Source organism: Papio anubis, chromosome 16, assembly GCF_008728515.1.
Source record: "Papio anubis isolate 15944 chromosome 16, Panubis1.0, whole genome shotgun sequence".
Classification (NCBI taxonomy): Eukaryota; Metazoa; Chordata; class Mammalia; order Primates; family Cercopithecidae; genus Papio; species Papio anubis.
In genome coordinates, this window is record NC_044991.1 from 89,244,479 (window position 1) to 89,267,551 (window position 23,073).

The 23,073-nt window shown below is 54.5% G+C and overlaps 1 protein-coding gene and 1 long non-coding RNA gene across 6 annotated transcripts; one reads left to right on the forward strand and one right to left on the reverse strand.

Annotated features, from left to right (window-relative positions):
• Positions 1-3,140: 3,140 nt before the first annotated feature.
• On the reverse strand, positions 3,141-8,888 carry LOC103887887. Of its 2 annotated transcripts, none has more exons than XR_004179140.1 (3): positions 8,710-8,888; positions 5,780-7,254; positions 3,141-5,030 (listed from the first exon to the last, which is right to left on the reverse strand). It is a non-coding gene; the product is annotated as an uncharacterized LOC103887887 (long non-coding RNA). The 2 variants fall into 2 exon arrangements; XR_652146.4 differs by having other exon boundaries at positions 3,141-5,888; positions 6,027-7,254; positions 8,710-8,887.
• Positions 8,889-9,192: 304 nt separating this feature from the next.
• On the forward strand, positions 9,193-22,404 carry LSM14B (LSM family member 14B). 4 transcript variants are annotated; one of them, XM_009215826.2, is made up of 10 exons: positions 9,193-9,534; positions 11,404-11,567; positions 13,406-13,541; positions 14,688-14,804; positions 16,893-17,060; positions 17,323-17,400; positions 17,637-17,798; positions 18,459-18,609; positions 20,372-20,557; positions 21,195-22,404. In XM_009215826.2, the coding sequence occupies exons 1-9, from the start codon at positions 9,408-9,410 to the stop codon at positions 20,541-20,543; spliced, it is 1,275 nt and encodes a 424-aa protein (XP_009214090.1). In that variant the 5' UTR covers positions 9,193-9,407; the 3' UTR covers positions 20,544-20,557; positions 21,195-22,404. The 4 variants fall into 4 exon arrangements, with proteins under 4 accessions (XP_009214090.1, XP_031512748.1, XP_003904584.1 ...); XM_031656888.1 differs by lacking the exon at positions 17,323-17,400; XM_003904535.3 differs by lacking the exon at positions 14,688-14,804.
• Positions 22,405-23,073: the final 669 nt, after the last annotated feature.

Below are 23,073 nucleotides of genomic sequence, written 5' to 3' on the forward strand. Positions count from 1 at the left end.
CCCTGGGCAACAGAGTGGAGACTCTGTATCAAAAATAAATACAGAAATAAATAAATTTTTTTTTTAAAGAAAGAGACTTGCTGCCCAGCTCCTTCTCCAGGGGTTACCTGCCTGTTCCCCAGTTTCCTGCCTGCAGCTGTTAGAGCCTTGAGGGTTTGCTTCTGATTTTGCTGAGGTGGCACCTGCTGGGGTGTCCGCAGCCAGTGACTGAGTCAGGCAGTAGTACCAGGACCAGCCACCTCTGCTCCATCAGGGCTCCTGTACTAGCCACTCTTTCCTCTCAACTCGCCAAGCTCTCCCTCGGCTCAGCAGGTGCTGTGTCAGGTCCACATCTCGACCAACAGCTCCAGCCTAATCCGCTTCCCCCAGGTTTCCTCTCACGGGTGTTACCCTCCCATTAACTTTCGTACCCTCAGTTCCAGCTCCTCGGCGTCTCCTTCCTGGAGAAACCAGCCCACAGCCCTCTCACCTGGCCTTTCTTTTTAAAGTTTTTAACGTTTTTGAGACAGGGTCTCATTCTGTCGCCCAGGCTGGCGTACAGTGGCGCAATCTCGGCTCACTGCAACCTCCACCTCCCAGTCTCAAGCCATCTGCCCACCTCAGTCCTGAGCTGTGACTACAGGTAAGTGCCACCACACCTGGCTAATTTTTGTATGTGTTGTAGAGATGAGGTTTCACCATGTTGCCCAGGCTGATATTGAACTCCTGGGCTCAAGTGATCTGCCCACCTCAGCTTCCCAAAGTGTTGGGATTACAGACATGAGCCACTATGCCTGACCCAGCCTTTATTTTTATTTATTTATGTATTAATGTATTTATTTTAGAGAGAGGATCTTGCTCTGTCACCCAGGCTAGAGTACAGTGGCAAGATCACAGCTCACTGTAACCTTGAATTCCTGGGTTCAAGTGATCCTTCCACCTCAGCGTGCTGAATAGCTGGGACTACAGGCACATGCCACCATGCCCAGCTAATTTTATTTTTAGTAGAGACAGGGTCTTACTATGTTGTCCAGGTTGGTCTCAAACTCCTGGCCTGAAGTGATCCTCCTGCCTTGGCCTCCCAAAGCACTGAGATTATAGGCGTAAGCCACCGCACCTGACTTCACTTGGCCTTTATTGATGACAGGCAGGAAAGTCAGAGAGGGTTCATTTATTCACTCAGCAAATACCTGAGTAGGATGTGTAACACCTTGCCTAAGACCATGGGTTCTCCAACCTGGGTTTGTATGAGGGCTCTGCTGGGACAGTGGGCATGTTCTCTAACTGCCCTGGTCCTCAGTTCCCTGGCTATAAAGCGGGGACACTCACTAAACCTGGTCCAGAGTGTTGCTTTGAACATCACACACACAAACTGCTCAGCACAATGCCCAGCACACATTCAACTATTAGGAATTTTGTCTGCTGTTATTTTCAATTTCTTGGTGCATTCACTTCAAGGTTTTGGGGATGTGGGGTGTACTATTCAGAAATTAGAATGCCTGGTCTGACAAGCATCGGGGAGGGATGGTACCAAGAAGACTGAGTTTGGAGTGGTGAGATCTGGGGGTTTCAGGGTGCATGGCTGCTATTCTCATGAATTTATATGGCTGGCTGGCTGGCAAAGCGGAGGCTGCATGTGTCGCAATCTCTGCGTCGCTGTTCCCAGGAGGGGGCTGCCGACCCCGGCCCATATAAAAGAAGCCTCTATCTGCTCTGCTCATTTGTGCCTGAGGCAGCTGCCGTCAGGCAGAGTGGACCCTTGGTTCTGAGGCACTCATCTGAGCAGGGAGATGCCTTCATCCCCGGGTGGAGGAACAGCCCCATGGAGACACCAACACCCTTTCCCCAGCCACAACCAATATCTTTGTTTTTTTGTTTTTTTGTTTTTTTTTGAGATGGAGTCTCGCTCTGTCGCCCAGGCTGGATTGCAGTGGCCCGATCTCGGCTCACTGCAAGCTCCGCCTCCCGGGTTCACGCCATTCTCCTGCCTCAGCCTCCGGAGTAGCTGGGACTACAGGCGCCCGCCACCACGCCCGGCTAGTTTTTTGTATCTTTTAGTAGAGACGGGGTTTCATCGTGTTAGCCAGGATGGTCTCGATCGCCTGACCTCGTGATCCGCCCGTCTCGGCCTCCCAAAGTGCTGGGATTACAAGCTTGAGCCACCGCGCCCGGCCCACAACCAATATCTTAAAAGTGAGGTTTCTGCCTCACACTTGGCTCCTGGGAACAGGAAGTGGTGCAACCACTTTGGCAAACAATTTGGCAGCTTTTCACACTGTCAAACAAAGAATCACCACATGCAGGCGTGCGCGGTGGCTCACATCTAATCCCAGCACTTTGGGAGGCTGAGGCGTGTGGATCATCTGAGGTCGGGAGTTCAAGACCAGCCTGACCAACATGGAGAAACCCCATCTCTACCAAAAATACAAAATTAGCCGGGCGTGGTGGCACGTGCCTGTAATCCCAGCTACTTGGGAGACTGAGGCAGGAGAACCACTTGAACCCGGGAGGCGGAGGTTGTGGTGAGCCAAGATCACACCATTGCACTCCAGCCTGGGCAACAAGAGTGAAACCCCATCTGAAAAATGAATAGGTAAATAGATAAATAAATGAGAATCACTACATAACCCTACAACTGTACATACCCAGGAGGAATGAAAACATATGTCCACACGAAAACACGCACAAATGTTCATAGCAGCATGATATGTAACTGCTCAAAAGTGGAAACAAGCCACATGTTCATCAGCTGGTGACAGATATGCAGCATTACACGGTGGCACTGCATTTAGCCCTAACGGGTGCACCATGAAACCAAGAGACGCGCTACATGAAGGGGCTGGGCATAGAAGACCATCTACTGTATAACTCCAAGTACGGGAAATGCCCAGAAAAGGCAAATCCACCAGGACAAAAAGGAGACCAGTGGGTGCCTGGGACTAGAGGAAGGAGGATGGAGAAAGGCTGCTAATGGGCATAAGGTTTCTTTTTTTCTTTTTTCTTTTTTTTCACAACCTCCGCCTCCCAGGTTCAAGCGATTCTCCTGCCTCAGTCTCCCAAGTACCTGGGATTACAGGTGCACACCACCATGCCCAGCTATTTTTTTTTTTTTTTTTTTTAAGTAGAGAGGGGGTTTCACCATGTTGGTCAGGCTGGTCTCAAACTCCTGACCTCAAATGATCTGCCTGCCTCGGCCTCCCAAAGTGCTGGCATTACAGGCATGAGCCACCATGCCCAGCCGGAACTGTACACTTCAAATGGGTGAATATTACAGAATGTAATAAATAAAGAACCTTAATAAAGCTGTTAGACACATAAATAAATAAGGCATGAGTTCCGGTTCAACCCAGCACAGAAGGGCCAGATTCCGAAGTTCCACAGTGTGTGGGGAAGGCCATTTGTAAACACGCTCTGCCCCAAATGCAACAAGGCTCCCAGGGCAAATGGGGTTTCCATGTTCTGGTGCTTGGGAAAGACAAACACATATTCGTGTCCATTCGCGACTGCCTGTATCAACGAGATGAGCCACCAGAAATGTCTCAGGCGCCATCCTCCCCATCCAGCTCCTGGTACCTGTTGGCAAAGCCTGGGGCAACCCTGCACTGGCACGCCTTCTTCTCACCTGGCCCATGCTCTGTCCCTTCTGCTGCACACACTGCCACATACCCAGGTATGGGCTTCACCGCCAGGGTCTGCCTCGGCGGGCCTGTGTGGGTGCCTGCCGGCTTCCGATGCACATCATTTCTTGCCACACAGAGCCTCAATCCAGCCTGTGCGCTCAGGGTGGTGAAGGCAGCGACATAAGGAAAGGATTACGGTGTTAACAAGTCGGAACTGAACGCGAGTAAAAATAACCACGTGCCCTGGCAGAACGCTTTCCATCTGACAGCGAGGATGTCTTGGTGCACGGACGAGGGTCCCCGGCGGCGCTGCTGGGTGAGGACAGGCTTTGGAAGGCCTGGCACACCTCTCCCGACATCTGCACCGCTCCTTTATTTACATGACCTCATTCCCGGGCTGTGGCTCTGCCCAGCAGCCGCTCGTGCAGCATCAGGCAGGCGTAAAGACAAGTGCCCAGCCTGGCTGGGACGCGCCCGTAGGCCTCTTGAGTAACCATGGCAACTCTCTAGGACGCACCCGGCATCCTTTGCATGGAGTCAAGAGAGGATACAATGTAAGAGGAGAGACCCTTGAAGAAGAAGCTGCTTCCTTCCCTCATGCCCAGCGCCAACCTCAGGTCGGTCTCCATCTGGATATCTGCAGAGCATGAGCTCCAAGTGCAGAAATCGTGTCTGGGCTTTGTCCCCTCCTGCCGTTCACTACCTCCTCCCCCTGCCCCAACCTGAAGGCTGAGCACAGAGGACCACCAGGGAGGAGGCCTGGACATTGAGCACCCAGGGTTAGCAGCTGGCAGACTCAGCCAAGAATCCCAGCCCTGTCATGTGCTGGCCGTATGATGCTGGCTGTCAGCTAGCCCAGGCTAAGCGCCTGGTTTCCTCCACTTCGAAGGTGCAGCACCATATCCAGAGGGCTGCGGAGGGGTTTGGGGAGGAAATGCGTGGCCGGCTTGGGTACCAGGTCTGGCACAGAGCAGTGGGACCGGACTGGTGGACACTTAGTAAGACAGTGGTGGATTGACTTAGAAGAGGCCTTTCATCGTTTACTTTCTATCCAAGTAGAACACAGGGCTGGCGAATGCTGCCCCACTCCAGCCATTCCTGAGCCCCTAAAGCCCAGGGGCCCCTCACAGTCACCGGGAGAGAAAAGCTACTGGCCTCCTGCTGACGGCCGTCTTCTGTTACCAGGATCTCTCAGCATTTCATCCTGCATTCTGAGGTGGCAGTGCCACGGCTGGCCCTATCAGAATCTGACATTTCGAAAGCTGGTGTCTGGGTCTGCCCAGGTTCTCATCAGCTTCGCCCTGCTGTCCCTCCAGCTGCACCTGGAAGTGGGGCCGAGGCTGCCCGCTGGGTGCTGGAGTTGAACACGCTCCTCTTTTATTTTCCAAGGAACTACCCATCACACAGGGTTCATCACGCGGGGAAACTCGGCTGTTGGGGTGGGAAGGGGAGAAAGGGAGGTGGAAAGGGGACAGGAGGCAGGAGGGAGAGACAGATTGGAAGAGGGAAGAGGGTCTGAGGATGCCTGAACTTCAACCCACTGGTGCTCATCCAGCCTCCTGGGAAAACAGCCCTGCAGAGCCCCGTGCAGGAGGAAATGGATTTTAACTGGATTCAAAGAGAGCAGGCCAGACCTCCATGAGAATTCCTGATTGTGCAAGATCGACTCAGCCCTCCCTCTTCACCTTACTGTCCAACCACCCCTGTGGTTCCCTGTGCCCCAAACACCCTCCCTGGGCCTCACTGTCCCATTCCCTGCCTGGAAGGCCTCAGAGCAAAGCTGGTGCTGAGCCTCCCCACCCGGTGCACCTGTGCCCTCCTGAGCTCCCTCCCGGCTGCCGCTGTTGCACCTGTGCGGTTGGAGGGTCTTCCTCAGGGGAGGGGGCCTGAGGAAGGCCTGAGGCCTGCAGGGCTTCCCCAGTCCCCTCTCCTGTGCCAGATCCTGAATGAGGGGAGGGGGACGGTTGAGTCGTGTCTCACCAGCACTCGACCACACTTCAGACCACTGACTTATTTTATCTGTGGACCACCCATCGTTAACCCCCTGGGAATTAACTCAGCTGTTTCGTGTGGCTCCTGCTGAGCAATGACACCTGTGAGATCAATGGCTGTGCCAGTCATTCTTGCTCAGGGAGACATTAGAGTCACATGATGGTTTTCTGTGGTGGGGGCACCCTTACCTGCTGCAGGATGCTGGCCTGTGCCACCCCAGCTAGATGGATGACACAACGTAGAGCAGGGTCCTGCCTCCGTGTCTTCCCACCTGTCACTGGGGACCGCAGCAAGCTCCTACATACGCAGAGCGAGCATGTAATGAGTGGCTTGTGGCTGCAGCACAAACCTCTCCAGCTGCCCCTGTGGCCCTCCCAGTGCCCTCTGCACATGCCCTCTGTTCCTACATGTTCCTCCAGAGCAGCCCCTGGTTACCCTCACAGGCATGATCTTCTGGGGTCCTCAAGTACACCACTGAGATGGGCAGGCAAAAGGAGAAACTGAGGCAGGTAGTCCAATTGGCCCAGGGTTTCCCAGAAGCCCCAGCTCGTTCCTCTAGATCCTGGGGCTCGCTGGTCTAAAGCCTGGTGATAACCAGGTGGGTGGGCTGTTCAGACCTGTGCACAGTAGAGAGCTGCTTATAGTGGAGGAATTGGATACACGTGCCCCAGCCTGGAAAACAAGCCATGCCAGTGAATATCCAGGTCGACTTAGGCCTGGCACAACTGCTTGCCTTCTCAGACCTCTCCCAAGTGCCCTCCACTTTGGGCAGGACACCAAGCAATGAACGGCGGGGCCTGCATTCCTGGACCTGGGCACTACATATATTTTTAGCCTCTGCCTTCCTGGGCATTTGCAGGGTGGCTAATGTTCTCAGGGAGCCACCAGCTGCACACCCATGGGCTGGGCGGGCACTTGGAGGCCTCTGGGAACTGCACCCTCCCTGCTTTCAGTTCTGGGGCTCAGAAGCCAGCTCGTCTTTCAAGGTAGAACCAGCTCCTGCTAGTGAAGCATGCACCCCAGCCCCAACACAGCCAGAAGCTTGTGGCTCAGAAACTAGGAGGCATGAAGTACAGGATCTATGACCTTGGATTTCCTTACTTGGAAAGTGGGGTGGGATGGGGGATAGAAGGACTTTGACTCCACACGAGATCACCAGGCCAGGTCACTCAGGAGACCTGGTTGGCACCTCCTCCTGACAGGTGCACCCTGTATGTCCAAGTGAGGAAGGCTGTGCTATGTTGAGAAGCAGAGTCCGGGTCGTGCTTCCCAGGGCCAGATGCCCCGGTCGCTGGAGACCTCTCTTCCCAAATGTCCCAGTCACTGGAGACCTGTCTTCCCCGGGTCACGCTTCCCAGGGCCAGATGCCTGGGTCGCTGGAGACCTCTATTCCCCGGGTCGCGCTTCCCAGGGCCAGATGACCCAGTCGCTGGAGACCTATCTTCCCTCAGCTGGGCTGACTCCATGGCTTTGCTGTCTCTGTTCTCTTCCTGCACACGACACTCCAGGAGCCAAGGAGCAATTCTGGAATGTACAGGTCAATCTTGGCAGATGAAACTGAATTTTCCCTCTTCTCTTCTGCTTCCTGTGTCCTCTTCCTTAAACCCATCACTGTTCTCTTACTGGCCATTGCTGGGCTCTGGTGAGAGCAGGTTGGCTTCACCTTTGTGAAGAGAAAAAGAGACAGTGTGCTGCAGCCCCAAGCCTGTGGAGGATACCACCAGGCCAGACTGCAACTTCCCTGTGTGTGACTCCCCGTGCTGGGCCTCTGTTTCCCCTTCTGTCAAATGGGGAGTCACAGCACCTAACCTGCAGGGCAGGTAAGATCTTCTCAGCATAGTCAGAAATACATTTTAGGTCCTTACCAAGTCCACACTTATACAAACAGGTGAAATAAATATTTCACAAAATAATACTTACTTTCACCATGTAAGATAGTTATTTTCTTTTTTTCCTTTAGAAAGAGGGTCTTGCTGCCACCCCTGAGTGCAGTAGTCCGACCACAGCCCATTGTAGCCTCCAACTCCTGGGCTCAAGTGATCCTTCCACCTCTGCCTCCACCTCCCCAGGAGCTGGCACTACAAATATGTGCCCCCACACTCGCCTTATTTTTTAAAAGGTTTTTTGTAGAGATGTGGTCTCCATATGTTGCCCAGGCTGATCTCTAACTCCTCGCCTCCGCTGATCCTCCCGCCTCAGCCTCCCAAAGTGCTGAGATTACAGGTATGAGCCACCCACCACGCCTTCTGATATTTTCTATCTTACTCGATTTCATTTTTATTTATTATTATTTTTCTTGAGACGGGGTCTCACTCTGTCGCCCAGGCTGAAATGCAGTGGTGAGATCTCTGCTCACTGCAATCTCCACCTCTCAGACTCAAGCGATTCTCCTGCCTCAGACTCCCGAGTAGCTGGGGATTGCACGTGCCTGTCACCACGCCCGGCTAATTTTTTTGTATTTTTAGAGTAGAGACAGGGTTTTACCATGTTGCCCAGGCTGGACTTGAACTCCTCACCTCAAGTGATCCGCCCGCCTCCGCCTCCCAAAGTGCCGGGACTACCGGCGTGAGCCACCGCGCCCAGCCTATTTCATTTTTATAGTCACCACCCACTATTTTTTTTTCCGGGTCCCAATATTGGTCCCTGATCTGATGATATTCACAGTCAAGACGGTGGCAAAAAAAAGAAGCACACACCGCGCGCCCTCGGTCACTAATCACGCAGAGTACACGCGGGGAGGGCCCGCGGCTAAGCGACTGAGGGCGGCCGAGCTTCCTCCACGACCAGGGAGGTGGGCAAGGCCTCCGGGCCGCAGCCCCGGGGACGAGCGGAGGCCTCTGAGGCCCCCGGTAGCCAGTCAGAATTTATTTTAAGGGAAATGGAAAGCTGCGGCCGGCTTTGGGAGGAGGAGCAGGATTAAAAGAGAAAGTGTGCTCAGCATGTTATATTTGGAGGCTGCCACGCCGGAAGCGCCGCCTTCCCGGGAGCTGCCGCCGCGGCCGCCCCCCGCTGGCACCTGGGCACCGGGGCGGGAGTCCTGGGGCTCCCCGGGAACACCCGGCGCCCAGGGCCTCCGCCGCTCCCCGGTCCCCCACGAGGGTGAGAGCTAGAGGCCCACCTGGCGCAAAGTAGGGGAGTCGTCAGGACCCCACTTCTGTAGGAAGAGAAACTGAGGCCAAGGGGGCAAAACCCCAGTGTTCGCGGCGCCCAGAGTCGGGGCCGGGGCCGGCACGCGCGGGGGCGGGGCCTGGCGCTCCTCCCCGGCCCCGTCCACTGAGCGTGCAAACCGCAGCCGCCCACCCACGCGCACGCGCGCTCCGCCCGGGCCGCTTCCCAGCCCTCACCCCGCCCGCCGAGTCTCGTGCTCCCAGCTCCGCCAGGGGCCCGCCGGGAGCCGGCCGAGGAGGGGCGGAGCGCCGGGGAGACCCGCCCCCGGCCAGCGACACCTTGCTGCGCAGGCGCGGCGCGCGGGCCCGCCCCCCAGCTGGCGGCACGGCCATATTTAAAGGACGGCGGGCGCGGCGAACCAATGGGCGGCGAGCGTGAGGGGGCGGTGCGTGGCGGCGCAAGGCCCCGGATGTGGCTGCGGCGGCTCCTCCTCCCCCGCGCTCCTCTCAGAGCTCCGGCCGCGCGCCCCTCCTTGGTTCGCTCGGTGCCCGCGCAGGCCCCTCGGGCGGCGGCGACGAGGCGCCTAGGCGGAAGCGGCGGCGGGCGGAGGAGCGCAGGAACGGGCGTCCAGGCCACCGCGCGGCTGCGGAGCGGGCCGCGGCCCGGCGCTCGTCCCCCCCCGCGGCCCGACGCACCCCGGCCGGCGCCATGAGCGGCTCCTCAGGCACCCCGTATCTGGGCAGCAAGATCAGCCTCATCTCCAAGGCGCAGATCCGCTACGAGGGCATTCTCTACACCATCGACACCGACAACTCCACCGTGGCGCTTGCCAAAGGTAGCGGCCGCCGCCCGCCCTCGCGCCCGCCGGCCCCAACCGCCCGAGCCCGCGGAGCCCGCCGAGCCCCGTCCGCCAACAGCCCCGGCCCGCGCCGCCCTCCCCGCCCCGGGGCGCCCCCAAGCCCAGCGTTGAGACTCCCGTACCGCCCCGGAGCCTGGCGCGCAGACCCCGCCCGGAACCCACCCAGCGCACCCCTAAGCCGAGATCTCCTGCCCGCGCCTGCATCCCGGACGCCCCCCGGGCGCCCCCTCCCGCGCGCCGCCCTCCCCCAGAGCAGCCGGCCGCACAATGGTCTCCCTAGGCTCCCAGGGCGGCGTTATTGTGCGCGGGCGCCGGGCGGTGTTTGGTGAGGGGCGGGCCCGGCCCCGGCGGCGCCGCCCCCTCGGCCGCCCAGCCCACCTCTGCAGGTGCCAGCTCCGAGGGGCAGGGCGGCTCCCGTCTGCGGGCCTCCTCCCCGCCAGCCTGGGGAGATTCCTGCGGGGGAGCCTCGAGGTCGGGCGGCGGGGCCAGTGTCCCGGCCTCTCCCGAAGGCTGGGGGCGGGGTCACAACACGCGAATCCTGCAAGCCTTTCTGGAACCTATTAGACAGCTGGGGCCTTGATCCTGAACAAATACCGCGTCCTAATGCAGCCTCCTGCCAAGGCAGAAGCATCCGTTTGGCAGCCAGATGCCCCGGTTTAAACGGTTCTCCTGCTGTATCCTGACGTTCACACTGTGGGGCTTACCTTTTGGTGACAGCCGCCTGTGGGCGCTGATAACCCGCTGTAGCCGCTGGAAGACTTACAGGAAAGGGGCTGTTCTCTAGAATCAGAATCTCTGAGGTTGTTGAGACAGCGGGTGGTCCAGAGTTTCTTTGTCTTCATCACCCAGAGAAGATGGGGAGTGCACTTCCCCTGCCTCTCAGAGAAAAGTGCCGGTGGAGCCATGTCTGCCTAAGCCCACGTGTGCTGGATCTGGTGCTCGGCTCCCAGGGGTTCTTGAAGTGTCTAGACGCGTCTGAAACGCTTCTTAAGTCACAGGGAGCCGCAAGTGTAGAAGAAGAACTCGTTCCAAACAGGGAGTGTCTCCTGCGTGGCTCCAGGAGCTCGCTGAGCATGCCAGGGCTGTGCACTCACTTGCAGCCGTGGGACCTCACTACACTTATTACAGGAGAGCCCAGTTAGAGAGACAGCCCAGAGTAGGCCCAGGAGTTAGTAGGAGTTGTGCTCTGACGAGTTAGAGGCTGCTGTCCCACCCAGCTCTGCCCCTGGAGGCTTGCTAAAAGGAGATTTGGTAGGGCTCTGGAAGCCTGCTGGTTAGGGGTTAGTGGGCTCAGAATTCCTTATAGGTGCGGAAGCCTGGGTCAGAGGTCCACAATCTTGGGACCCTGTCTCCCTTTGTTTTCTGTTACAGCTGTTCCAAGGTTTGCTGTGGATAAAAGGGTAAGGGGAACATTCATGTAGGTTCCTTTGTGAGAAAACTGCCTCCTCAGGTGCAATGTGTGGTGAGGCTTTGGGCATAAAGCAGCCAGCTGGCTGTTTGATCTACAGAGTCCTATGTGAACAGGGAGGCCTTGCGAAGCAAGCCTTGTTTTGCTGAGAGCTCTGTACGTTGGTGTGTTTGCACATGAGACAGTCTGTGAAATTGTTCCTTGTCATCTTTGTGATCTAGAACTGTCTGTTGTCTGGAGCTTCACCAATTGGTGCGTTATCAGCACTGTCCACTGAAAATTGGGGTGTTAAGTAGTTGTTGAAATGTGGACCTAGGGTCCTGTGTTGTGGCTCTGAGCAAGTGCCGCCGTCTTCTGGAAGACTTGGGAGCAGTGGTGTCAGGGTTGATTGAACTGGCTGAGGACAACAATAACGTTTCTCTTTCTCCACTCATAAGTGAGGTCCTTTGGCACTGAAGACCGTCCCACAGATAGGCCTGCGCCCCCCAGAGAGGAGATTTATGAGTACATCATTTTCCGGGGAAGTGACATCAAAGATATCACTGTGTGTGAACCTCCAAAAGCTCAGCACACACTCCCACAGGATCCCGCCATTGTTCAGGTAAGTGTGCCACTGTCCCTCTGTGCACACTAAGAGATGCTGGTTTCAATTTGGAGCTTGGTGGCATGTTTTGTCAGAATGCTCAATGTGAGGAATAACCTTTTTTTTTTTTTCCTTTGAGACGGAGTCTCACTGTGTTGCCAGGCTGCAGTGCAGTGGCGTGATCTCGGCTCATTGCAACCTCTGCTTCCTGGGTTCAAGTGATTCTCCTGCCTCAGCCTCCCGAGTAGCTGGGACTAACAGGCACGCACCACCACGCCCAGCTAAGTTTTGTATTTTTAGTAGAGACAGAGTTTCACCATGTTGGTCAGGATAGTCTCAATCTCTTGACCTCATGATCTGCCCGCCTTGGCCTCCCAGAGTGCTAGGATTACAGGCATGAGCCAAAGTACTCGGCCTGAGGAATATCCTTTTAATGAAAAGTGGCTTATTTTTTTTTTTTTTTTTTGAGACGGAGTCTCGCTCTGCTGCCCAGGCTGGAGTGCAGTGGCCGGATCTCAGCTCACTGCAAGCTCCGCCTCCCGGGTTCCCGCCATTCTCCTGCCTCAGCCTCCCGAGTAGTTGGGACTACAGGCACCCGCCACCGCGCCCGGCTAGTTTTTTGTATTTTTAGTAGAGACGGGGTTTCACCGTGTTAGCCAGGATGGTCTCGATCTCCTGACCTCGTGATCCGCCCGTCTCGGCCTCCCAAAGTGCTGGGATTACAGGCTTGAGCCACCGCGCCCGGCCAAAAGTGGCTTATTTTTTGTCTAGGCCATTGCTGTTCTCGCGGAAGGTGTTGATTCTTGTAGCACACACAGTAGGTGGTGTGTGCTGTGTCTCATGGCTCTTAAGGAGACCTGGGGAGCTGGGCGTGCGCGCGCGCGTGTGTAGTGTAGTGTAGTGTAGTGTGAGTGGATGCTCCTGGACCTGTGATGTTTGGGGCATAGCGTTTGCCCTTAGTTTCTGGTTGGAGAAGTCTGAGCCCTCAGCAGCTGCTGTGAGTGGGGTGACATACCTGCAGGGACTGCGGGCTTGCCCTTGGGTTATGCCCAGATGTTACATGCTGCTGTTGTATGACACCAGATTTGTAAGTCTGATGCCACGTGCCTGCTTATTGGGTTATGGCTTATTTTGCCCATGCTCACACCAGGGAGCCCAGATTAATATTTTCTTCACTTCTAAACTTAAATATTCACTGGCTCCTCTGGGGTTCAGACTGCACCAGGTTCCGTGCCGAGCACCCGTCTTGGAAGGTGGGATCACACGGGGCAGGCTTTGGCAGCAGTGGGGAGCCATCCGATGGCTTTGAGTTAGGAGAAATTTGGGTTAGAATTACATGGACAAGACGCCTGTAATCTCAGCACTTTGGGAGGTCGAGGAGGGCAGATCATCTGAGGTCAAGTGTTCAAGACCAGCCTGGCCAACATGGCAAAACGCCGTCTCTACTAAAAGTATAAAAATTAGCTGGATGTGGTGGTGGGCATCTGTAATCTCAGGTACTCGGGAGGCTGAGGCAGGGAAAATCGCTTGAATCTGGGAGGCAGTGAGCTGAGATCACGCTGTTGCACTCCAGCCCAGGCGACAGAGCAATGCAATGTCTCAAAAAAAAAAAAAAAAAAAAAAAGAAAGAAAAAAGAATTGCATGATTACATGGACAGGTGGAACTGGAACTGAAGTGCTGTGGAAAAGGCAGCTCTCACCATACTGGAAACTGGTACCCCAAGGGCTCCTCCAGCATCTCAAGGATGCAGGCTGATGGGACAGTGCTTGTTTCCCAGCTGAATAAGCACTCTGATACAGGCGTGTGGGGTGATGGGATGGCCTTCGCTGTTCTCACCCGATGTCTCATTGTTCAGTCTTCCCTGGGTTCTGCCTCCGCCTCGCCCTTCCAGCCGCACGTGCCTTACAGCCCTTTCCGAGGGATGGCGCCCTATGGCCCGCTGGCGGCCAGCTCCCTGCTCAGCCAGCAGTATGCCGCCTCCCTGGGTCTAGGTGAGTGACCTGTTTCTGTCTGGTAAACTACCCGTGCGTGTAACTGTCACTGAGTGGAGCGATGGAGCCTGAGAGTGGGGGCGTGCATTCTTGTCACGCTCAGCTTATAGACTGTTTTATTGCACACTTAGTAAATTACCCAGTGCAACTTCAGCTTGGGAGAGCATTTAGTAACTACTCAACTGAGAGTAAAAGAGGCAGCGGCCTGAGTGTTGGAACAGAATAATCAAATCAAAATTCATTCGAAGAGTCAGGGTGGATCTAGGTGGAAGTCCTGGGCCAGGCATGGTGGCTCACGCATGGAATTCCAGCACTTTGGGAGGCCAAGGCAGGTGGATCATGAGGTCAGGAGTTCGAGACCAGCCTGGCCAACATGGGGAAATCCTGTCTCTACTAGAAATACAAAAATTAGCTGGGTGTGGTGGGACACACCTGTAATCCCAGCTACTTGGAAGGTTGAGGCATAAGAATAGCTTAAACCTGGGAGGCGGATGTTGCAGTGAGCCGAGATTGCACCACTGCACTCTAGCCTGAGTGACACAGCGAGACTCTGTCTCTAAAAATAAATAGGTGGAAGTCCTGGTATATCTGCTTCAAAGAAGAAATAGCTGATATATATGTAGTGTTACAGATGAGGTCTAGCTATTTGCACATTTATAAGCCTGTAAATATAGAAGTGAAATACAAGCCCACCCATCATGTCCCTTGTTCTACTGCAAGTGCCTCGCTCAAAAATGGTTTCAACTGAGATTGAACAACCCCAGAGTATGATTCTACTCTCCGTATGTAGAGAGAGATCCCGCCTTGTCCTTTACCTGGACCTAGCTTTGCAGATGGGCTCAGAGTATAGAATTGGCAGGTGATCCACCGCCCTCGCTCAGAATCCAGCATGAAGTAGTGAGACAGGGAACCCTAAATGAGGTCTGTAGGCCACTTGCTGCTACAAATCATGCTTGTCTTGGTTGCTGTTCCTAGTGTGACAGGTGGCCTTCCCAGCCCAGCTCTCTATGTTTCTAAAATATGTTTGTATGACAGAGTCCTACAAGAGGTTGCTTGGCTCTTTCCAAGCTTGCTAGACACAAGACAAGTGTATCCTGACTTATTTGTGTGCTTTCTTTTTGCTCTTTCTCCTTTATCTTCCTTTAGAGAAGTTGGTAAGCCCTCCAGCCTCAGCCGCTGCTTCCAGCCCTAGCTCTTCTCCATCTCCACAGCCCGTTTCAGAGCTTGACTTGTCCTCAGAGCCACAGCAGCTCACTGCCAAGGGTAACAGCAGTTTGGGAGAACTGCATGCTGTCTTGCAAACCGTTCTGAGAGCGAGGGGTAAAGCAGCAGACAGAATGACAGTAGCTGTAGCAGATCATTTGCCAAGCCCATGCAGCCACTGAGCTGCTTGTTTGCTTCAGCACATAGTCCTGATTGTGAACTCTCAGTGTTAAAGAAGGGATTACAAAGAATCAGCGGAGTAGTTTGTTCTCTCCCCCTGGGTTCAGGTTTTCTATTGACCTGTACCATGGCTACCACATACGGGAAACTTCACTGTTCACAGAAAGTCATTTCCCTGGGGTTTTTGCTGGGTCCTAAACGTGTTCTAGAGTGCTGCAGGGGGGACTCCCCAAAGCACCTCACATTCCCATGCTGCTCTTTGATCTGTGTGGTGCATAGGTCACTTGTTTAGGGGATTCAAAATTAGGGGCTTGGGTGACAGTTGCCACCTGTTTGGCCAGGTGGACAGTATCAGCCTGATAGCCAGCTGGCCAGTGCTGGTATACACCACCTGTGTCTGTGCTGTGGTGGCGGCGGCACCTGGGGTTTCTAGACCTTTCCTCACATTCTACTCATTTCCCCTGAAGTTCTAAAATTCACATTGACAATCTTTCATATGTTTGTGTTACACGTAGCACCCTGACAGGCTGAACCATCGCCATTACCCGGCCCTGGTCCAGGATGATGCCTGGGCTTTCCTTGTGGCACACAGCTGCTGTCAGTCTGTCATTCTGCAGGTGCTGCTTTCCAAATCCTGCATGTACTCAGTGTATCTGAGTTAGAGAGTAGTCGAGTAGTCATTTTTTTTCCCCACTTAAAAATGACACAGATACTTCTATTGCTCTTAGGATCAGTTACCTAAACCTGCTCGTAGGGCAAGACTTTGTTTGAACTAGTTGGTTGTATAAAAAGCAGACAAGCCCCATATCCATGTCCCTGCAGTCACAGTATGATCAGGAAGCAGGCAATGCTGTGCTCGTCTCCCGGACATGCTGAGTGAGACAATCAGTGAGAAAGCGGCCCGGGTGCATTCCTGCCAGAGAACGCTTACCAGCCCTCTATGCGGAGCCGCTCCCACCTGCCCTTTGAGAGCTTCTCTTGATCTGGTTACAAGGAATTTTTTACAGGGAATTTTTGTTGTTGTTTCTATTCCATAAAAACAGTAAGATGAGATGCCCAGTCTTCATGTGTATTGGGCTGTTGCTCTAATAATAATTACCCCATGGTTAGGGCGCCTTTTCTGTTTCAGATCTCTATTCACTTATACCCAGTCCCACATTGTCCTGTTTAGAGTCCCCACAGGTCCTGGAACTTTGGAAAGGGAGGAGATGGAGAGAGGTGGGTGGTGCTTCCCTTTTTCTTCTTGGTTCAGAGGACCTAGTTTCTGAGGGTTCATCCCCTGTGCATGGGCCTCAGACTGCGGTTTCGTAGGCACAGCTTCTTGCCAAAGGCTACCTAGGAGCCCTTCGCGTCTTCATGATGAGCCTTTGCCCTTGAGAGAAGTGTAGGCTGCTACTGTCTCGCAAGTCAGGTCCTCCTCCATAATTTTTAGTTTTATTGTGTCTTAAGTGGAAATGACAGTGTTCTAGAATTTAACTTCAGAATTTGATCACTGCATTTTCTAGAAAATCCCAGGCTGGGCTGGTTCTTCTCCAGTATGGACCGGAATGAAACAAATTCTCAGATCCTGAATTCACCAGGCTCTTGGGGCTACGAGCCCCTTTGGGATGGGAGCTTGTGTGGTTTTAAGAAAGCTGTTTCAGCACTGCTGGGGAGGTGCCTGTTTGTAGGCACGGTGTTTTTCCTCTCCTTGAGGTTCCCTAACTTGGGGAGCTCAGGGCTTTTGGGGTAGGGAGTCCAAAGATGAACTGGCCTTGGTGCTGCCCAGTGACTTGGCCTTCTTTTGCTGTCTGGGCTAGCCTCAGAGGGAACGGCCCAGTCTGGGGGTGCTTTGCGTGGATTTGGTAGAACCTCTAGGCAGTTGCCCTCCTTTCCTTCCTGACATGCCAGCAGAAGAGAAATGCCTGGAGGTGTAAGGCTTGCTTCTTTTCTCTCTGTTTTTAAACCCTCCTCCCCTCCTCAATTCAGGAGCTGGTTTTCCATCCATCCCAGTCGGCAAGAGCCCGATGGTGGAGCAGGCTGTCCAGACTGGTTCTGCCGACAACCTGAATGCTAAAAAGCTGTTACCTGGCAAGGGCACCACAGGGACGCAGCTCAACGGTCGTCAGGCCCAGCCGAGCAGCAAGACAGCCAGCGGTACTTGAACACATTTTTTCCTGGAGTTTGCTTGATGTTCTAGAAGTGGCACACTACTTCCTGGGCTATTTTATTTTATTTTTATTAAAAAAAAATACTACTTCCCCATCCTAAGCCCCATGTGCTTTTGCAGGGCAGGCCTGTGCAGCAGCCTCCTGCGGTGCCACCCTGGCCGTGTGCCCCGTGGTGGTGGGGCTGCTTCTGGGTTCTGGCTTCCAGCTTCTGTAGGAGCTTTGCCTTACTCTTCCCTTTTGCGCCTTAGATGTAGTCCAGCCAGCAGCTGTGCAAACTCAAGGGCAGGTGAATGACGAGAACAGAAGACCTCAGAGGAGGCGATCAGGTAACCCTTGTTGCCACTTGATTTCTGGGGACCATGAGTGATAAGGCTGAGCTGCTCTGCTTGCCCTCCTGCCTGCTTCTCTGGGTGATGGTTTCCGGGGTGCTGGTGTGGTGTCGCTGCTTGTGTGCTCTGTCCCCTCTGTGGCCTTGGGGGTGTGCCTGGAAACTCCTTGTGAGGTGTTTGAGATCACCAGGTTGGTGACCTACTTCAGCCAGGGCTGTCCTTTGTTCTCACAGGAAACAGGCGAACAAGGAATCGCTCAAGAGGGCAAAACCGTCCAACTAACGTCAAGGAAAATACAATCAAATTTGAGGGTGACTTTGATTTTGAGAGTGCAAATGCCCAGTTCAACCGAGAGGAGCTTGACAAAGAATTTAAGAAGAAACTGAATTTTAAAGGTTTGGCTCATTATATGAAAATTATCCTCTGCACAGGAGTACCCCTGGAGAGTGTTAGGAGTAGAGGCCTGGCGGGGCGCGGTGGCTCACGCCTGTAATCTCAGCACTTTGGGAGGCTGAGGTGGGTGGATCACCTGAGGTCAGGAGTTCAACACCAGCCTGGCCAACACGACAAAACCCTGTCTCTACTAAAAATCCAAAAATTAGCTAGGCATGGTGGTGGGTGCCTGTAATCCCAGCTACTCAGGAGACTGAGGCAGGAAATCATTTGAACCCAGGAGGTAGAGGTTGCAGTGGGAGTGAGCCGAGATTGTGCCGCTGCACTCCAGCCTGGGCGACAGAGCAAGACTCTGTCTCAAGAAAAAGGAAGAGATGCCTGGAGGAACTGGGGAAGCCAGGCGGGTGGTGACCGGCAGTGAGGAATTAGTGATACGAGATGCGGGAGCTGTGAAAATGGGTGGGATAAGGTGCAGACTGCACGGCCCAGATGGCAGAACGAGACGTGTGCTTAGAAGGAAGAAGAAATCTCTGCTTTGCCCAAGGCGTAGTTGATGTCTCAGCCTGAGGGTGGCTCCCGAGTGAGCCTGGAGGGACCACCCTGCTAGAAGGCCGTGCGCTCCGCCCCTCCTGCACCTCCACGTGTTCTGCTTCTCTTTGTAGAGGACAAGGCTGAGAAGGGGGAAGAGAAGGACCTGGCTGTGGTGACCCAGAGCGCCGAAGCGCCTGCCGAGGAAGACCTTCTGGGGCCCAACTGCTACTATGACAAATCCAAGTCGTTCTTTGACAACATCTCTTCTGAACTCAAGACCAGGTGAGAGGCTGAATGAATGAGGGGAGGACAGTCCTCCAATCTAGAAAGGACAGGACTGAGGGCTCTCAGTCTGAAGGCAGAGCTGGACTCTGAGCCTCAGGGTAGCTGTTCTAGGGTCCTGCTTGCATTTCTGCGTGATGAGTGCAGGAGTCCCAGCAGGTTATGTGTGGGAAGCCTCTTGGGGATCCTGACCTGAGGAGTCGGCTGAGATCAAGTCCCTGTTTCCTCTTGGCTTTGCTGCCCTGTCCCCACAAAGGCTGGGCTGCACTGCCCTCCCCAGCAGACCCGTGTCCACATTCAGCATACCTCACTGTGCTGTGCTTGCTGGTCCCGCTGGCCTGGCAGCCTGAGGACCTTGCTTTGCAGCCTGAGGTATGGCTAGAGCGTGTTCACACTAGCCTTCCTTCACTTCATGGTTTGAGGCGAGGGACCATGTGGTGTGTTCTATTTTTCACACCTAACAGCTGGTCAGAAGTCCCACGAAGCAACCTACAGTGTGGGCCGGGCTTGGAGATTTGGGCCCATTTGTCCTGCAGATTGAGCACCACACATGCCGCGGGGGGCGTTGAGGTGGCCTCAGAAGGCAGGCTGGAAAGCCCCACCTCCTCAGGCTCATGTTCTGCAGGGGAAAGATAGAACAGCGTGTGGTGGAAGGCCAGGCAGTGAGGGCAATGGGATGGAGCTGTGGACTCGATGGGAAATGGATGATCAGTTCTCACAGGTGGAGCAGGCTGCACAGATGAGTGCGGGAAGTGCTTCCAGACAGGCCGAGTCTGGGAGATGGGTTCCTGTAGGGTTTTGTAGGGCATGGAAGTGACTGGCTTTTGTTCCAAGTGCTGCGGGAAGCTATCAGAGGGTTTTGTGTTGAAGCGCATGGTGCGGTCTGATGTTTTACGGCTTCCTTGGTGACAGTGGTTGGACAGTGGGCAAGTGTGGCTGCTGACTGGTCAGTTAGGGGACCAGTGCTGCAGCACAGGTGGCTTGGAACCAGGCGGTGGTGACAGAGGGAAGGGGTAGAGTCTAAATGTATCTTGAAGGTGGTGCTAACAGAATTGGCCAACAAGAGAAGAGTCCAGAATGACTCCTAAGTCTTTTGGTCTGGACAGCTGATGGGTGGAGTTGCTGCTGCTTTGAACACGGAAGTCTGTGGGCACAGCAGGTTTCCGGCTGAAGAGGAGCTCAGGGTGGGTGTGCTGCCCTGGAGCTGCTGTCTACGTCGGTGGGAGTGCTGGGTGGGAGTGTTGGGCGCACAGTTGGATGTGGGAAATAGTCTCCCGCTGGCGGCTTGTTTGGGTGGCATGAGTGTCCATGTTGTATCCCTATCTTCCCAACCCCCAAAGCAGAAGTATCATATTCCAGGGACCTTGTTCCATCTAGCCTAGCCCCCTCCTTGTCTAGGAGGGTCCACTTCATGCTCTGGTCTCGGGTCTCCTGGGCCCCTGGGCCTCCCCGGGGCTCCTCTAGCAAGCAGTAGGGGTTGCCTTGGTAGCCAAGTAGTATCACTGCTTGCCTGTGGTGACAGAGATGGTAGAGATGGATCCTGAGCCCCTGCCCACTGTGGGGATAGTCCTGGTTGAAAGTGTGGCAGGGAGCACCTGCAGTGCCAGAGCTGGGGTCCAGTGCTGACGGGGCTGCCCCTTCCCTGTATACAGTGGCCCCGGTGAGTCTGTCCCCTCCTTCCCTGGGCCGCTCTGAGGACGAGGCCTGGCCAGAAGCCTGGGAGTCAGTGCCTGCTACAATCAGCATTTCTTCTATGGTTTAGCTCCAGGCGGACGACGTGGGCTGAAGAGAGGAAGCTCAACACGGAGACCTTTGGGGTGTCAGGGAGGTTTCTTCGTGGCCGCAGTTCTCGGGGTGGATTCCGAGGAGGCAGGGGCAATGGGACCACCCGTCGCAACCCCACTTCCCACAGGGCCGGGACTGGCAGGGTGTGAGGGTGCAGCCAAAGGTGAGTGGATGAGCCTTCTGAATGCTTTGGTGGGAGGGTGTAGGGTCAGGCATACCTGGAGAGCTTAGGAAGGTGGGGAGTAGGCTCCATTTCCGAGGAAAAGCCAAACCGAGGGCCTCGAACCTGTGAGTCACCCAGGGGGCTCTTGACCAACTTAAACCTGCATCTGTGGGGGCAGGACCCGGGCCCCAGCATCCTGCGAGTGAGACTGCAGGTGTGGGAGGTGAGGTGATGCGGGAGTCGCGTGGGCCGGGGGCTCACCACCCAAGTAAAGCCAGCGAGCGAGACCTTGCTCCAAAGCCAGTGTCTTGGCCCAACCTGGCCCTAAATGAATCAGAGGCTTCATTTTTAACAATGTTCCAGTGGATTTGTGGGCACTTTAGGGTCTGGGTAGAGCATCCCACATGGGGTGCCTGGTGCCGACCCCTGGAGCTAGGGACTAGGCCTCCTGCCACTAGCTGCCTCCCTGTCCCCAATCTATTGTACAAGTAGGATTCTCAGAGTGGGCTGTGAGAGGAAACGGGGGAAGCCAGCCTGACTCAGGGCAGGAGGGAGGCTGAGTGGCTCCTGCTTGCCAGCAGGGGCAACAGTGCCAGCTTATCCCAGCAGCTGCTTGACTTCCTGTCATCTCTTGCAGGCTCCTACTGAAGTGGCGCAGAAATGACGCTGTGTGTCAGGACGCGAGGAAAACGCTGCACTTACAGGGAGAAGTGGTCACTTTGTTTCTGGAGTTTGGAAGAGTCCCATACTGCTACTTATGTTTTGGACTTAACTGAACTTGGACATGGTCTGAGTTAGAACCACTTGTTTTGGGGAAGTATTCATGGGTAACCTCTTTGAGGTCTCTTTACCTATGTTTCCTTTTTAGTTGCGCATAGCCTAATTCTAAGGTTTTGGTATTTTGCAAAGAGGTTTCTATAGTGAAAGCTGAATCCTTACTTTGTGACCTTTTTTTTTTTTTTAAATGACAGCTTTGACTTTTAAAAGTGGAACCAAATCTCATTTGGCAAATGTGGCAGCCAACTGCATCTCTGTAACTCAGCTGACCCCTGGTGCTGCTGGCCTGGCACCCCCGCTGCCAAGGGTGGGGTCTCAGGAGTCAGGGCCAGCATAGGGTGGTGTGTGTGTCGGGGGTGGGTGGGTGGAGGGCACGGAAGGGGTTGTCCCATGGATCATGTTGTATAAGTGAATCAGACCACCCTGATGGTATCCACAGTGATGTCAAGGTTGGGGCTGGCCAGGGGTGGGTGGACTACAAACATTTCGGAGTAGTGGCCAGGGGCCCTGGACGCTAGCCATGGAGCTGCTACACAGAGCCTGGTGTCCACAAGCTTCCAGGTTGGGGTTGGAGCCTGGGATGAGCCCCGGCAGCGCCTTGGCCCCTCTGTGGTCCCTGCCAGCCTCTGACCTAGGCCGGTCAGTCATTGCTGGACTCTGGCCACACACTGGTGTTCTCATCCACTTGGAAACGAGCCAGTCTTCTGCAAGGTCAGTTGACCAAGAGCATATTTCCCCTTGGTTGTACATCCTTGCTTTGTGTTTTTGTTTTAATGGTGGGTGGAGGGAGGGCGGGGTCTACATTTGTTGCATGAGTCGATGGGTCAGAACTTTAGTATACGCATGCGTCCTCTGAGTGACAGGGCATTTTGTCAAAAATAAGCACCTTGGTAACTAAACCCCTCTGATAGCTATAAAGGCTTTAGTTCTGTATTGATTAAGTTACTGTAAAAGCTTGGGTTTATTTTTGTAGGACTTAATGGCTAAGAATTAGAACATAGCAAGGGGGCTCCTCTGTTGGAGTAATGTAAATTGTAATTATAAATAAACATGCAAACCTTTAAAATTTTCTTTTCTGATGCTCTAAGAATCCTGTTGACTCTGCTGCCCAGGTCACCTCTGCATCATGTCCAGGTCTGGAGCATACTTAGGCTGGTGGAATTTGGGGAGACTTGGGCCCCGTCAGGTGATGGAACAAGGCAGCTGACCCAATTGGTCGGGTGAAGTGCAGCCAGCAGACCCGGCTTCTCCCTGTGGGCCACCCTTCTGGGATGAATGGCTCTGCTCTCAGAAACTGGATACAAAGTCCTTTTAAAAACCCAGTTCACAGATAACGCCTGTATCAAGCAGTGGCCCCTTTGCCACCTTCCTGCTGCCTCCAAGCTCCCCAGCTCAGTAACGTTCATGTTCTCAGGCACCGTAGAGCAGGTGACACAGCCATGAGCGAGCTGCACCCTGGACCCATGCAGAAAAACAAAGATACGGCTGGTTCGAGGCTCAGAGCATCCCATTTCAGTCTAATGGGTTTCCAGGTGACCTTCAAAGTGGTCCTCAGAGAGGATGAGGAGACACATCAGCTGCATGAGTTCTCCTTTCAGTACCTGCCTGTGGCCATTGGGTGGGGATAATGGATATCCTTGACCAACAGAAAAATAAATCTTCTGTTATGTGTGCCAGATACTGGTGGCCACAGTCCTCACCCGGCTAGATGACTTGGTGAAACAGGTATTGCCTCCCAG